The 16,137-nt window shown below is 51.4% G+C and overlaps 1 protein-coding gene across 2 annotated transcripts; it reads right to left on the bottom strand.

Annotated features, from left to right (window-relative positions):
- Positions 1 to 3,284: 3,284 nt before the first annotated feature.
- ELOVL3 (ELOVL fatty acid elongase 3) lies at positions 3,285 to 8,521 on the bottom strand. 2 transcript variants are annotated; one of them, XM_032191349.1, is made up of 4 exons: positions 8,393 to 8,521; positions 5,540 to 5,671; positions 4,375 to 4,526; positions 3,285 to 3,715 (listed from the first exon to the last, which is right to left on the bottom strand). In XM_032191349.1, exons 1-4 carry the CDS (start codon positions 8,494 to 8,496, stop codon positions 3,294 to 3,296), a joined length of 810 nt encoding a protein of 269 aa, XP_032047240.1. In that variant the 5' UTR covers positions 8,497 to 8,521; the 3' UTR covers positions 3,285 to 3,293. The 2 variants fall into 2 exon arrangements, with proteins under 2 accessions (XP_032047240.1, XP_032047241.1); XM_032191350.1 differs by lacking the exon at positions 8,393 to 8,521 and adding an exon at positions 8,071 to 8,081.
- Between the last annotated feature and the right edge of the window lie 7,616 nt (positions 8,522 to 16,137).

Here is a 16,137-nt window from a genome sequence, read left to right as displayed (position 1 = left end):
TGGGGTGGGATGGGGAGCCCCGGACAGGTGGAGCAGGGAGCAGAGGGGACACGCTGATCGGATGGGGCCAGCGGCTGCTGGGCATTGCAGAATTCAGCCCATACCAGACAGCCCAAATGCATGCAGCAAGAAACCAACCCCAGCACATGGCTCTCCTGATCTCCTTTTGGAGAAGAGCCTTTGGGGGAAAGCCCAAACCCAATTTAGTTACTGATTTTTCAGCTTGAGATTTACCATGCAGTCATTCTGATTAGCTTTAGGCCAGACCAGTCTGATTTCTGAGCAGGACAGACTCAGTCAGTACTTGTACCAGGCCACTGCTGCGTGCAAGTGCATGGCCAGTGGCTCTGCAGGCGGGCTACTGGGAGCAGGCTTCTCCTCCCCAGTCCTGTACTGGGAAGAGTGTGGGGTCTGTCTCTGCAGTCAGAGGTACTGCACCGTGAAGCATCCAGACCGGGTGGCAACCACATGCCAGCTCTGAGCTGAGAGCTCTTTGTACAATGGCACCAAATGACTGACACAACCTGGGGAAAAAAAACTTAAAATCTGCAGACACCAGAGATGGCCAAAAATAAATATTGGAGTGAGAAAATTGGCAGCAGAGAGCCCTGGGAGAGGCCCTGTGCTTTCCAAATGCCACCTGCCCTCCCGATGCAGCTGAGCCAGCACAGCCTCCTGCACTCAGCTCTTTCCCCAGGGTCCCAGGATGTAGATGTGATGCTCACTGGTCCAGCACAAACACATCAAGTGCCCTGCAGACCTTCTCCAGGACTTCTCTCTGCCCCCAGAACCCCAGGACCTCCCTAGCTGTGTCTCTCTGATGCTGCAGCCCAGTTAGGTGGGGTTTAGCAGGCTTCTGCTTATTCCAAAGGCCAGCTAGGCAAGAAGCTTTGTCACTGGATACTTCCCAATCTGCAGATATAGCAAGCACACATTCTCTTCCATCATCCAGATCATTAATGAAAATGTTGAATAAAACCAGACCCGGAACAGATGTCCCTGAACTTCACTCAGTGTAACTCTTCCTTTTCATCAGTGAACCCTGGATAATTCTCTGGGTATAATCATCCAATGGGTTTTGTCCCTACCCAACATCCCATCCACATCATGCTTTAAAGGTTGCTTAAGAGCCTAGAGCATGACACGGGTCAGAAGCCTTAAGAATCCACCGAAATGGCAGCCAGGGCTCTTCTTCACCATGCCCTTACCTGTCACAGGAGCAAATCAGATTGCTTTGACCAGGTTCTGTCCTTGGCAAGTCCCCATGGCTCCTCATCTCCACTGCTTACAAGCAGTGAGATTATCTGTTCCAGCGGTTTTTGGTGGGTGAGGGGATTTAGCTGTCAGCAGGTCCTGGCTTTTGGCCCCAGTCCCTTCTGAAAGGGTACAAAGCTTGCATTTTCCAGCCTTTTTATGCCTCGCTGTCCCTCAGCAATTCTCATAGATAACAGCAAATGTTTCTGGGCTTGCTTAGCGGGAAGTTCATCACACCCAGACGGTCTGAAAAATTCCTGTTTATGTAAACATCCCTTTCTTGGGCTTTCCCTATTCAAGGCCAGGCTTGTAGCCCCCACCACTGGCATGGCTCGTGCTGCCCACTTCCTCATAGCTATCTTTTTCCAAGGGCTAATGTAAAGCATGCAGAACAGTTGGGTCTTCTCAGTGGCTGCCAGCAGCGTTTTCTCTCCCTGCTGAAAAGCCATGCAACACTGTCCTTGGTTATTCTCTTACTGTTAGTGCAGTGGGGAATTGTTTTTTGACACCTTGCTTGGTGCATGCCAGCTTTTACCATGGTCTGGTATCACAGCTCCAAACTGCAGGCTGCGTGTGAACGTCCAAGCTCCTGCTGGAGATGTTTAATAGCTCAGGTAGCGAGAGATGGAGCTAATTCCTGTCGACAATTCCTGTCGATAATTGCCTTGGGGCACCTGGCTGCATCCAGGCATGGGAAAACGCTTGGGGTGGGTAAGTTCCCTCACCACCTCTAGCCAGCAATACCCCAGCCAAAGTCCAAATTTCTGCACGGGCACCTAAATAACATTAAAACTGGAGAGGATTCCTTGCAGCCCAAAGCGTTTGCTGGCTACGTGGGGTCAGCAGCAGCGTGGTGCTGCCAGGAGCCGGCTCGGGCGAGCTGTCCCTGCCAGAGGGGCCCTCCAGCAGCAAAGCCCCGTGCTGGGCTGTCCCCACCCAGGGACAGCAGCACGGCCCCATCCCGCAGCCCCCTGGCAGCCCCCTGTAAAAGCAGGTGAGGTGGTGTCACCTAGCGGCTGCTGCCACCCAGGGACAGGCTCCAAGGTTCTGTGGATATAGCACGGGGTCCTCAAACAGCCACGTGGTTGGGTCTGCTGGTAACACAAACACCTCATTTTTGCTTTTATCATGATTATTCCCAGTTTCACGGTGATGAGCAAAAAGACCAAGGCAGCAGCTGGAGCTGCCCGTGACTGCAGAAGAGGGAGCACGAAGGGACAGCCTGCCGGCACCTTGCTGTGGCCAAACCAGCAGGATGCAGATGGGGAAAGCAATGCTTCTCCCACAGCCCAGGCATGAAAAAGGTATCAGATAATCAACCCATACGCAACAGCATTTATTAGTCATTTTTACACGTGACAGCAGCAGTTCCCGATGCACCCTGAGTTTTTGGGCCCTGCTGCCTCCCAGCCCCGGGGCTGTCCCTTGGGGTGACCACGGGCAGTGCCTTGCTCCACAGGCCAGCCAGGGCTGGCTCTGCTCAGCTCCCCGGCAGCAGCCAGCCAGGTCACACCACTCGGTGACCCTCGGGGTGGCAGCCGCTAGCATTTATGTGCTTCTGGGTGCAGCCGGACAGGAGGTGGTGTTTCGACCTGTGTTGGTGCATTCAGCATTTACAGCAGATCACATAAGGCATTAAACCAGGCATTGCCAGGGCTCAGCTCAGAGGTTGGTGTTGCTTTTCAGTGACAATTACTGTGCTCTGTGAGCAGCTGGGGTGAAGAGAGGCCACTCAGGCTCTGCTGCCTGCCCAGGGCACAGTTTGCTATGGGCAAGAGGGTCTCCAGCCCCCAACTACACCCCTGTCCTGGCACTGCCAGCCTACAACAACCCACATCCCCCTCTGGGGAGTCACTGCTGCAAGAACAGGCCAGAGGTCACTGCTCAATTTAATCTGAAGGCTTTCATCCACAGTGGCCCTCATCACCCCAGCCCCATCAGGTGCCTGAGCTCCAGCCAGGAATTAAAAGTTCCTCCTTCCCTCTCCCTCCCTCCCTCCCTCCCTCCCTCCACCCCAGTCAATTCCTCCCTCCCCAGTTTTATTCCCCCTTTGATTTCTGGGTGCCTGTCAGGTAAGCCTTGAAGAAGAAGTTGCAGAAGAGCACCAAGTAACTGAAGTATATCAGGAATGAAATGGAAATGTTTGACCAGGTGACAGGGCAGACCTTATCCTCCATCCAAAAGACAAGCAAGACATTCAGTATTACGGCTATCAGCATCTGCAGGATCTGTGAAACGGTGATGGTCATGGCGATGTAGCGGGGCACCCGAAAGCCTGCAGCTCGCACGGAGTAGTAGGAGTACATGAACGTGTGCACGCTGAAGTTCATGACGGTGAACCAGCCGCCGCCAGGCACCATCTCCTTGTAGGCGTACCAGGCGTAGATGAGCGTGGCGATGTGGTGGTACCAGTGGAGGAAGATGAGCTTCTGCTTCCGGAGAACGATGAACACGGTGTCGCCTTGGGACGGGGGAGAGGTGCATCGTTAGTCAGGTAAATCACAGCAGTTGTGCACATTTTCAGGTGAAGCAGAACGAGTGAGCTGCAATGCTAAAGACATCCCCTGGTTTGAGCCCACCAAAACCTAGCTTCACATTGGATGTGTCTGCACCAATAAAGCCCATGTAGGCACCCATGGTTTGTAGGGAAGAAACTTTCCACTGACACATTCAACCCTTCTGTGCAGTGCTGCAAGCGCTTTTCCTTCTAACAGACTTGGCACCTGCCAACCAAAACATTGCCACAAACTTTCCAGCAATTCCTGCTCCAGCAAAGCAAGCTCCCTCAGGGCCGATGTGAGGAATCCCCACAGGCTGCCCAGGTGCCCCCAGCACTGCCCTGCCTGCCGCTGCCCCCTGGCCACAGGCTTCCCACTGCAGAATCGCCTGTTGGCCTGGGGGACTGAAACCAGGGCAATAACCCCAGGCTGCATCCCTGCAGAAAGATGACATGAGGATGTATAGGGTCGAGCAACAGGAAGCAAGAAAACGAGCAGTGTGCAAGGTTAGACAGCCCCCTTCCCTGAGTAGCGTTTGGACAGACACCTGTGAAAAAAAATAACTACCTATGAAAGTGAAGGAGTTCTGAGCACATTGCACAGGGGGAGGTTTCAGACTCACCCAGTTCCAGGACTTTGCTCAGTGCAAATAAGTAGGCCCAAAGCTTAGAGACGTGGTGGACGTAGAAGGACTGATCACACACCGACTGCTTGAATCCCATGGAAGATGTGATGGAGGCCATGTGCTTCCAGGTCCGATGGGAGCCTATGGCACTGCAAGAAAACCAGAGATCTGAAGGCTGTGCCCAACTCACCACAGGATCCTCGTGCAGCTCTGCACCCAGGAACATTTGGCTAACTCCATCCGGCTCAGGGCAGCCTCAGGGATGTCTGAACAAACTGTTGCATCCCACAGCAGCAGCAGGAGGGCTGAGCAGCAAAGAGCACTCTCATACAGCCTCTGCTTCCACTGCTTGAGAAGGCATGCAAGGGTGAGAACTGCCGCGTTTGGTCTAACAGAGGGGCAGCTGTGCTGGTATCCTGTCTCTTAACAGAGGCCAACGGTGCATGCTCAGGGAGAACACAAACAGGGCAAAGTCATCCTTTCTGTCCCCATTTCCTCTCACATTTTCCACCAGCCTGCGGTTCATGGTCCCCAGGCGTGAGATGAGGCCTTCACATTTCACAAGAAAAAGAACAAAAATCTGTCAAGAGATACTTATTTAGTTCTCTTTTGAATCCAGGTATGCTTTTACCATTTACAGCCTCCATTAGTGGGCAGTTCCTATAATTTAGCAGATTACAAGGGAAAAAAAACAAAAACCACCTTTTCTTTGCTATCAGCCTGCACATTTCATTTGCGTAAGCTCATCTCGAAACAGGCCACGAGCGGTCATTCCCTGACCCCTCTGTCCACACAAGTTGTGATTTTACAGACCACTGCCACGAGGGCAACCAGTGACCCTTAGACTTGACCCCAGCCAACTAGCACACATGGGAAGAGAGCCTGCTCTGGAGTTCGTGTGCAGCAAGGTACTCGTCTTGGTTTGTTCTCTCCCCCCAGCCTAAAGAGGTGTGGAGATGAGGACAATGTTGGAGACGAGGAGTCCGCCTGCTTAATTACAGAGCATGGGCTGCAGCGTTCTCACCATCACTGCAGCGAGCCAGCACCAAAAAACTATTTTAGATGGATGTTCCTCTCTTGCATGGGGGAATTTAATTTTATTTATTTTTTTTTTTTTTAAGAAATCAGAGCTAGAACTTCGCAGGTAGTGCCAGGCTTTTACCTGAACAAGGCCAGCCCAAGGGACCAGAGGGTCAGTGGTGCGCGCAGCTTGTAGCCCCTCCGCTCCTTCATGAAGTGCTGGGTTCCAAAGATCAGCATCACATAAGCCGCAGAGAAGAAGAAGGACTTCTGCCTGCAAGGAAAGCAGAGGGAGCAGTCAGGGAAAGAAAGAGCCAGACTGGTGTCTCGTTTGCAGCAGGACTTTGACAGCCCCGGCAGAGCTCTCCCCAAGAAATAAAACATCTCCTGCCAGGGAGCAAGTTAAACCCTGGGGATAGCAGAGGAGAAAGGGAGCTGCCACAGCCAGGAGGCCCCCACAGGACCCAGCAGGACAAGGATGTGGCAAGCTGCGGGCAGGACCCCAAGCAGACAGGTGGATGCGTTTTGTTCCTTTACACACCTTGGGTCATGCCCGGGGCCCATCGTGGGGCACATGCTGAGCTGCAGGCTGTTCCCCCCAGCTGCAGCAATGCTGCATCATGCCGTGGGGGCAAATGACACTGGGAAGAGAAGGAAGCAGAGGGACAGACCCACAGCTGCAGCCTGGCCCTGACAGCCTGACTATCGCACACAGGGTGAGCAGCAGAGTCCCGGAGGAGCAGGTACACGGATGAGACCTTGGCTGGTGCAGGTTTGGCAGCCCAGAGCCCAGCGACAAGAGTTCACGGCAGTGTGTCCGACAGAGAGGCACAAGTTCAACGAGCGGATGACCCTGAGCACTGCAACAAGCTCTGCCCACACTGCCACTGAGAAAAGCAAAAGGGCAAGGAAGGTTTCCACATACTTCAGGGAAGTGGTCAAGCCTCCTTCAAAACTTACGCTTACCAAGGAAGTGAGGCGTGGCTGCAGGAGCTAATCTTCCTGCTGGTACACTAGGGAAAGGAGGAGAGCACCAGCTGATTTGGGCTCAGACATTCCTGGAACACAAGCCACAGCTTGAGTAAGCTACAGAGCAACCTTAAGTCAGCTTGGGCAACCACATCTCATTAAAGGGGCTCCAGGGAGCTGCTCTGCATTTCCAGTCCTTTCCTCCTTGGAGAAGGGCGCCCACTCTGATGAATAGTTATCCTAAGAAATCACAACCCCATGGACTCAGGAGCCCAGCTCCAGCCAGCAAACCCATCACTGTGCCATTCTCTACATGACAGTGTGGGAAATCCAGCCAGCAGCCTGCTGTGAGGTCCCCAGCCCTCCTCACAGCAGCTCATGGCTGGTAAGTGCCTGGGTTTGGCCCCTGACAGCCTGTGTTCGCTACAGACCAGCCCATCTTCTCAAGCACCGTGTGGCTTTCTCAGGGGCACGTGCCATCATAACAGGTTGCAAAGAGGAAGGGATATTGGGTTCCCAGCACCATCCGGGTCTCCTGCCCAACCCACAGCTGCTCCAGGTACCCCACGTTTAAGAGCCACAGGAGCGCTGTGCAAACACCCAAGCGGGCTCTTGAAGTCCTCTAGCTGCCCTCACCCCATGACATACGCTGACCATAAGGGGCACTCGGGGCAGTGACGTGAAGGACACTAGGTCAGGTGAGAGCTGGTTTCTTAGCCCCGCTCTCCAGCAGAGTTAGGCAGCTCCTAAACAAGCAGCTAGTGCCAGACTGGGTCACTGCACTCCCACCTTTGTACCTTGCCCCTTCCCCTTCCCGGCTCGTGGGCTGCTCGCCAGTGGGGTGAAGCTGCACAGGGAGCGAGCCTGCTGCCCTCTGGAAGCCCAAGCTGGCCATCAGTGAGATCCCTTTGGGGCGAGCCTGCCCTCCTCCAGGCCTCCCTGCTGTGCCAGCAGCTGCGAGCCCCACGCAGAGGCACAAAGCTCTGCCTGAGCAGCCCTCTGACCCGTCCTCCATCCTCCCTCCTCCAGCCCACAGGCTGTTAAAGCTGCAGATCCCAGACTGTTCCACTGCAGCCCCACCTCTGAGCCACCACATCTCTCTGTCCCATTACAATCGCTGCTCCTGCATCCAAATTTTGCTTCTTGCCCCTGAAGCCCAGGGTATGATGATGCTTCAGCTGGGGCCAGGCTCTGTTCCTTTCAGATTTCATCCACAGAGGTTTTCAGCCTAACACAATCAGAAGCATCACATGTAAAGGGGAAAAAATGCAGAGAGAAAGGCTTCCTCCAGCTGGAGAGAAGGCTGAGAAAGGGAAAATTGCCCTTTCTCCTGGTGCTCAAGCACCTAACAGGCTGTGCACCCCAAAATACAGAATTGCACAGGTGCCTAGCACTGCTGGAAGCAGGACAGCGATCAATATAGCCATCAGTGATTAAATGCAAGTGCTGAGAACATCTTGCCTAAATGGAAAGCCCAAATACATTTACTTAGGGTAAGAGAGTCAACCCTGAGCTCTAGGAACAGAAAAACAGCAGCAAGTCAAGGGCATCACGTGGATGGGCTACGAAGCAAGCCCAGCAAACAAGCAAGGCATTGTGAGAAGCGAGGTGGCTTGCTGGGGGTTCCTCTGCAAGGAAAGGGACAGGCTGCGGAGGTGTATTTGTTAAAGGTGTTACGAGGGAAAGAAAACTGCAAATCCTTACGGTGAGCAACAAGAAAAGTAAACGACATCTGCCCCTGGCACTTCAAAAGGTGGAATAAGCTTAAGGAGGAGACACAGCTAAACCTGGTGTGGTCCTTCATTACTCAGCTCGCTTCCGTACGGATGTGCATGAAGGGGTAGAGCAAGAAATCCCCAAAGAAACCAGCGAAGAAACAGCTCAAACAAGAGCCCCGCGGTGATGGCGAGGAGGCTGCTCGCTGCCGTCTCCTTTGCCGCGGGGGGAACAATGGCACATTGAGGGCAGGCAGGGAGCCGAGCGGCTCTCCCAGCAGGACGAGCCCCGCCGCCGGGCGCTCACCCACCAGTTATCCCGCATCCAGCCCAGCGCCTCCCGCTCGTCGAAGCTCCGCTCCAGCTCGTACTCCCGCAGCGGCGGCAGCGCCGACAGGTTGAAGCCCAGCGCCATGCCGCCCGTTCCGAGCCGTGCCGTGCTGTTCCGAGCCGTGCCAAGCCCCGCGTCCCCCCGGGCACCGGCACCGCCCCGGGGCGGCCCCGGCTCCGCCCGGCTGGGTGCCCTCGGGGACCGAGGCGGAGCTGGAGCCGGCCCCCTCGGGCACCCGGCGGTCCTCCATCTCCCACCATTTCCCTCAGGAAACCCCTACACAGCCTCCAGAGCTGGGGCGGTTTGGCTGCCCCACAGTTGGCACCGCACCCAAAACCAAGGCACCGGTGCAGCCAGCGGGTACAGAATCACAGAATCACAGAATTTTCTAGGTTGGAAGAGACCTCAAGGTCATCGAGTCCAACCTCTGACCTAACGCTAACAGTCCCCACTAAACCATTTCCCTAAGCTCTACATCTAAACGTCTTTTAAAGACCTCCAGGGATGGTGACTCCACCACTTCCCTGGGCAGCCTGTTCCAGTGCCTCACAACCCTTTCAGTGAAGAAGTTCTTCCTAACATCTAACCTAAAACTCCCCTGGCTCAACTTAAGCCCATTCCCCCTCGTCCTGTCACCAGGCACGTGGGAGAACAGGCCAACCCCCACCTCGCTACAGCCTCCCTTGAGGTACCTATAAAGAGCGATAAGGTCACCCCTGAGCCTCCTCTTCTCCAGGCTGAACAAGCCCAGCTCCCTCAGCCGCTCCTCGTAGGACTTGTTCTCCAGACCCCTCACCAGCTTCGTCGCCCTTCTCTGCACCCGCTCAAGCACCTCGATGTCCTTCTTGTAGCGAGGGCCCCAAAACTGAACACAGTACTCGAGGTGCGGCCTCACCAGAGCTGAGTACAGGGGGACGATCACCTCCCTAGCCCTGCTGGTCACGCTGTTCCTGATACAAGCCAGGATGCCGTTGGCCTTCTTGGCCACCTGAGCACACTGCTGGCTCATATTCAGCCGACTATCCACCATCACTCCCAGGTCCTTCTCTGCCTGGCAGCTCTCCAACCATTCCTCTCCCAGCCTGTAGCTCTGCTTGGGGTTATTGCGCCCCAGGTGCAGGACCCGGCACTTGGCCTTGTTGAACTTCATGCAGTTGACCTCAGCCCATCGGTGCAGCTTATCCAGATCCTCCTGCAGAGCTTTCCTACCCTCAAGCAGATCGACACACGCACCTAACTTGGTGTCATCTGCGAACTTACTGAGGGTGCACTCGATGCCCTCGTACGTAACTCCCTGCCATGGTGCGGGCTCCTCTGGTGGCACTGGCACCCAAATCACACACAGACACGCAGCCTGCGGAGAACCTGTACCCAGTTATCTCTGTGCTGGACACTCGAAGCCCTAGTGGTTTCTTAGGCCATAGTCTGAAAACTGAAACATCTTCTGAAACCTTGCCAAGACCGATCATTTGCTCAGTATGTATAAAATTGGGCTGCATCTGCACAGTGAGAGGGCTTGCTGAGCCAGCTGTACCTGAGCTTGCAATTCGGGCATCATCTTTCCAGGAACATAGCCCTCATAGTCATGTCTCTCTTTACAAGAATTGTGTAATAATACTTTGCCGAGTTCTCCTGCACTCCAATCTTTAGCTGCCATGGTCAAAAGCTACTAATTTTTGTTTGTTTGTTGAAAAGGATGATGCTACAATTTACACAGGAAAAGCTTTTGCTTGCATGTGGCATGGAAGAACGTGGAGAAACAGCTGCCTATGCCCGAGCCACTCCACCTGTTAAGCTCCTGTTAGACTCCGCTCCACATTGGCCACTCCAAGAAACTGGCCGTGGGCAGGTACTGCCATCCTTCCCCTCAGACAGGGGCGACCTGAGCTGTCCCTAATGTGTGCGTGGGTGATGCAGTGGCACGCTTTGATAGCAGCTCACTTTTGAGCCAAAGAGGAAACACCCCCAGACCCATCCCTGTTGAATCTTTTATATAATGGTCTGGATGTGAAATCTTGGAGTGTTTATTAACTTACTACAGAGTAGTGCTATTCCAGTTAGCCAATGCAGATCTCCAGACAATCATCTCACCTGCTTTCTGCCAAGGACTTCCCTTATCATTAACATCACAGATAAAATTACTTGCATAAGAGTGGCAGGGTATTACTGATCATTAGCTGGACACAGTCTTGACCCAAGAGAGCTAACTGCCTTGTACTACTGTGAGCCATCCCAGGGCAGCTTCTCCATCACATTATGAAAGCAAAGAACAACCTTTGTGATCAAAAATTATCAAAATGCCTTTTTACCCCAAGAGAGAGAGCATGGCAGGCAAACCATGACTTTGTTACACCTATACAGTTGAAGTGGGCAGAACAGTGAGGATAAGGAAACAAATGGCTGCTCCTGGCAGACTCCCTAACTTTGAAAATGAACCTTTTTAAAAAATGCATTTAAAACACGTTGCAACAAAGAGTTTGTCAGAAGATGCTCGAGGAATTACCCTGAGTACTATGCTAGCATTCAGCTAATGCAAAGCTTATGCCCACATAATCCTTAGATGCTGATGTAAAATGAGGTCTTTCTTACATTTTTGGCATTTCAAAATGATATTCAGAACAAAATGTAGGCAGCAATGAACAGCTTTTTTATTATTATTATTATTATTTTTATTTTAAAAAAGGCAACAGCAGATCATACAACACAATAAACAGAGGAGCTCTCTTAACACCAAAGCTCTGAGCATACAAACACACATTACCAGGTACATCGAGGCCTCATAAACACCAGTCTGCCAGAGACGTCTTACAGCTGTTTGGGTGAGATGCAGGTGCTGGACATGACTTGTTTCCCAACCGAGGGAAGGGCTACCCAGTAAATATCAGAGTCCGAGGGCTTCATCCACTGGTGTAGGCAGCAGGAATCACTGACTCGGAGGATTCAGAGATGCCCAGCAGAGCTGTGTGACACACAGGCACCCTCTGGCACCAGAGCCCTGAGAGCACGGTCTCCAGCAAGGGCCTCTCACCTCCTTGGCCATTAGAGGGGAGCGGAAGCCCGTGAATGTGCAGGGAGGCATCGCCCAGTGCGTGGAGCTCTTCACTTCTCGGAAGCAAAGGCAGGCAGGAGACCGACTGTGCTCCACCCTGAGCCCTTTTCCTCTGGGAGAAACAGGGGGTTCAGGCCCAAGGAGGACAGAGGATCCCCTGCTCCTTGCAAGCAGGCCATCCCTCTCTTCCTTCTGCTTCCCCAGTCTCAGGCCAATACAAACAGTTCAAAGTTTTTTACTTCTGCCCAGTACCAGAGGAAATAGTCCTGCCTTGCAGCTCCCTGGATGGTGTTGGCTGGCAGTCACTAAAAGACACAGCTCAGCCACAAGGTCTCTTTGCCCCGGCAAGACACAGCCACAAGAAGAAGCCCCCATATCTGTATCAGAGCCTCCCTGCACAGCATTTCGTACAGACCTTCTGGAGGTTGTGTATGATAATCAAGAAAGTTGGAGATCTGAAAGCTGGAGAACAGTTTTACAGAAAGCTAGCCGAAGTATTTCCTCTTTGATGCATTTGTACTCCAAAAGACTGTTTCTGTGGAACTCACTGCCATTCAAGACTGTTTCCCAAACAGGACAAAACCAAAGCAGATTCACTGAATGTAAGGAGGAGCCTTCTCAGAAGGCACCATCTGGAGTCCTTACTAGTACTGCAAGTTACTTTTGACCTAGTTGCTCTTACCACTGCAAAATACTCCAAAGAGATAATAATAAAAGGGAAAGCAAATGTCCTAAGGGTTACACAAAAGTGATGGTGACATCAGGAGCTATTAATCTAAAGATGTCACAATCAGCGATTGCTCTCAGGATGAATGCTACCAGAGCAGCTTCTTTACTCTAAACCAAGAGCTACAAATCCCATGTGAAGCACTGATGACAAAAATCACCTCCATGGAGCTCTCTCAGTGGCAGTGTAGTAGTGTGCACCATTTACACAGCCTTCTGTTCTTTGAAGCCTGTATGTAAGCTTGGTGGTATTTGTAAGCAATGATTAAGGTGAGTGAACAGAGCGAGTGGCTGAGGTTTTGCATAGAGCTGCTATGTTTTCAAACTCCAGCCTGAAAACAGCAGCAGAATGCGTATTCAGAGTCTGGTGAACCTGACCAGTTTGTCAGTTTAATTTGCCACTGTCTGTTCTCACAGCTGGAAATTCACAGAGGCTGAAGGAGACCAGGTACACCTGACTACCTAACAAATGGGCCAGCTTCTTGAACCAAAAATCCTATTGAAGGACTTCTGATCAAGATTTAAGGTGTCCTTTAAACAGCCTGATCAGCTACTTCTTCATCAGAGAAATCTCAAAACCCAGGCTGAGTTAAGAACATCTGCAGGAATGCACATATGCACCTATTTGTATTTTCTGAACTACTCATCAGAGAGAGACTTTGTACACAACATTCAGATATCATTTTTTTTTTTCCCAGCCAGAACATGCTCAGTGCTTTGAATGAGAGTAAAACAAACCACAGCACAGTAACAAGAGGCTCATTAACCAAATTGCCATCATGAGTGGTCATCTACGTTGGTTATGGTACATAAAAGCTTTTCAGCTTGCATTCTCAGACCCTAAACACAAAACCTCCTGTTTTGCAGAGCCAGAGTATCCCCTGGTACTCACACAGCCAGACCTTACTGATGGCTCAGTGTCAGCCCCTTTTCACTTCACTGTTCTTCTGCTCACGTAAGGGGTCTGGGCTCACAGCTAGCAGAAGTTACACTGACACCAGACACAGACAAAATGACTTCTCCAGCTGAAGTCCATCAAGACTACAGAGTCTCAGACAAAGCAAAGAGCACAAAATGAAGGTTCAGCAAGTTCTAGAAAGCAAAATGCTGGCAACAGAAATGGGACTAAAATGTTACCAATTTAAATCAGAGGAATTAAGGCTGAATGAGAAAGAAGTACTCCCCTAGCCCTGATCCTGACTCTGCTAATTGTTTTACTATCTGTAGTTACTCAGCTTTGTTAATGCATCTCCTGCCAACACACAGGTCTTCTGTACCATTCCTCACTCTGCCAATCCAGGGGGCAAAAGCAAGAAAGAAAAAAGCAAAGCAATTTATTTTTAGCAATAAAGATGGCCGGCCCATCTTCTGTTATCACTGAGGCACTCAGCTTCTCGTCACTTTGTTTTTAATGAAAATTGACTACTCAACACTTCTTTGCTATTAGTTTAGATTTTAAAAAGACTGGCCTTAATAGAAAACCCCACATGTGATTGGTGGGTTCAGTGCATAGTCATTAAGAAGTTTCACTGTCTAGAGTCCCAAATCCACCATTACTGAGAGACCACCTCACCCAAAGCTTAGCACAAAGGGCACTGAAGCTTAACTCCAGCTGAAGCCTCTATTGAACTCATGTAATTTGAATTACAATACTGTTTACTACTTACAGAACATATAATATATGTTTTATTTTGTTTTGCTTTAACAATATATGCAGGTTAACCTAGGGTGCTTCCAAGAACAGTTTAGCTATTGTTTTTCAATTCTTGATTCGCTTTCCTAACAAGACATTAAATATACAGGGCTGCCCATGCCCACGAACATTCTGGTTACCCTCTGTCCTCCAAGCTTCTTCATTCTCTCAGATTTGATAAATACAAAAAATCATCTTTCCTTTAAACTGTTGTTAACTGGTTCTATGTACCACGTTGAACACGCTTACCTCTTCACAATCAAGCAGGCTCATTCTAGTCTTCCAGAACTACGAATAAGAGAAGAAATCTCTTTTCTATAAAGCTTCATACTGAGATCAGCAAGTTTTACATCAGAACCCATTTCAGAAGAGCTTGCCTTACAGGAGCACCTATTAATTAAGACAGGGATTAGGTTAGCCAACGGCAGCACTATCATAACACCGATAAAAAGGCCTTATATTAAATTATAATTCAAAAGTTCTCCTTAGGAGGATTACCATACAGGCATAACTGCTACTGCTAGCACCAAGGCTACCTGCAAAAAGCCCAGAAAGAACCAGCCCCAGCTGCATCCCACATGGTCTTTAATAACAGCGGGTAGAAGGGCCTTGCTGGGGGTAAGCAGGCTCAGATGGAAGGTGAGGAGCATGAGAACAAGCTTTTGCTAATGGCCTAAGAGCAATAAAGTCTATAATTGCTTTCCTTTATTACTCTGAGACTAAATACCCAGATAGCTTAAGAGTTAAAACCACAGCCTTAGCAATGCTTGTGTCTGTGACTGAGCAGCCGTACATAAGAGGCTTTCCAGAAATTTAGTTTAGCTCAGCCAAACCCAGCAATTGGTTTGAAGAGGCTATTGAGAGGAAGACGAGTGGGAATGGATGAAGGGCTTAGAAAGGATGAGGTTGGAAAGAACAAGGAGAAGCATCCAAGGAAGGCATTGCCTGCAACCTCAAGAGGATAAAAAAGGGTATGGGGACCCCTGGGGAGAGGACCATGGGCAGAGCTAGCCCATGGTGGGCAATTGGCTGGGGCTGAGCCATGCCCAGGCTCCTGCACCAGCCAGAAAGATCTGCTGGCACAGAGGTGCAAGGAAGCTTCTTCACCAGATGCTCTTTGCTCACTGCCATTTAATGATGGAATGAGTCAAAATCCCAGAGCCTTCAAGGAGCCGTCCTTGCCGCGATCCTCCCACAACCAGGGTGACTTCACACTCACCTGCAGAGGGAGACAGCTCTCCTTGATTAGCCAAATTTTGTTGACCTACTTTGGAGCCGCCACCTTCCCAGGCTGGAAAAACCAGCCGTGGAGCTGACGTGGCCGGCTGCAAGCCGGGGACAGGCTGTCCCGCAGGGATGCTGATGGAGGGCACACGAGGACCCACCCCCACACGAACATGCAGGGGCTGAAGAGGCTTTCCCTCACACCAGCCTGGCGCTGATCCCTGGAAAACGTGCCTGCCTGCATCCCCAGGGTGTCTCCGGCACCAGGCCAGCACTGCTCGCAGGGCCCCATGTTCTCCACCAGCCCATAGGGCTGGGGCAACTTGAAAAGCCAGCTGGCTTGCTCCCCGTGCCTCCCTGTCTGCACAGCCACACCGGGCCCTCGTGGGGTTTTGTGGGCATGGGGAGGCAGCTGGCACTCCAGCTGGTGCTTGGGCTCCCCATGCCTTGCTAAGAGACAGAAGCAGGGGCAGAAGAGAGTTTGGTGCTGTACGGGGCTCAGCTGGGGTTGCAGCTCCTGGGTGAGGCCTCAGCAGCCTTGGGGAAAGCGTTGAGTCATATCCTACTTCTCCTTGAGGATGAAAAAAGGAGGGGAAGAGGGGCTCGTTGCCTACTTGGTGCATCACAAACCATGGTTTTAATGCTACGTTACCTGACCTGGCACACGTGTAACCTGGGGTTGCACATCTTGCCCAGAGAGAAGCACCAGTGCTGCCTGAGGGGCAGAGAGCACCCCCGTCTTTTCCCCCTGATATGGGTTTTGACCACACGTGTGTGACAGGCTGCTTGTTATTAATATTTGGACTTAATAACCAGCTCCAGGCTGTGTCACAGTTTCCTTCAATATTCAACACTGAATACCAACAAGAATAACATGGAGAAAACCAAAGAGAGAAAGCTGTGCTTTCAGCAGGAACACAGAAGAGTTAGAGGATAGGAATAAAGCAAAACTGGAAAAACTTTATGGAGCTATACAAATAGTTTCAGAGAACCACCCTACAACTCCAAGAACACCTCCTGGCCGTTTCAAACC

This window comes from Aythya fuligula, chromosome 7, assembly GCF_009819795.1.
Source record: "Aythya fuligula isolate bAytFul2 chromosome 7, bAytFul2.pri, whole genome shotgun sequence".
NCBI classification, from domain to species: Eukaryota; Metazoa; Chordata; class Aves; order Anseriformes; family Anatidae; genus Aythya; species Aythya fuligula.
Note: the sequence above shows the minus strand (reverse complement) of the source record. Positions and strands in the feature narration are given on the sequence as shown.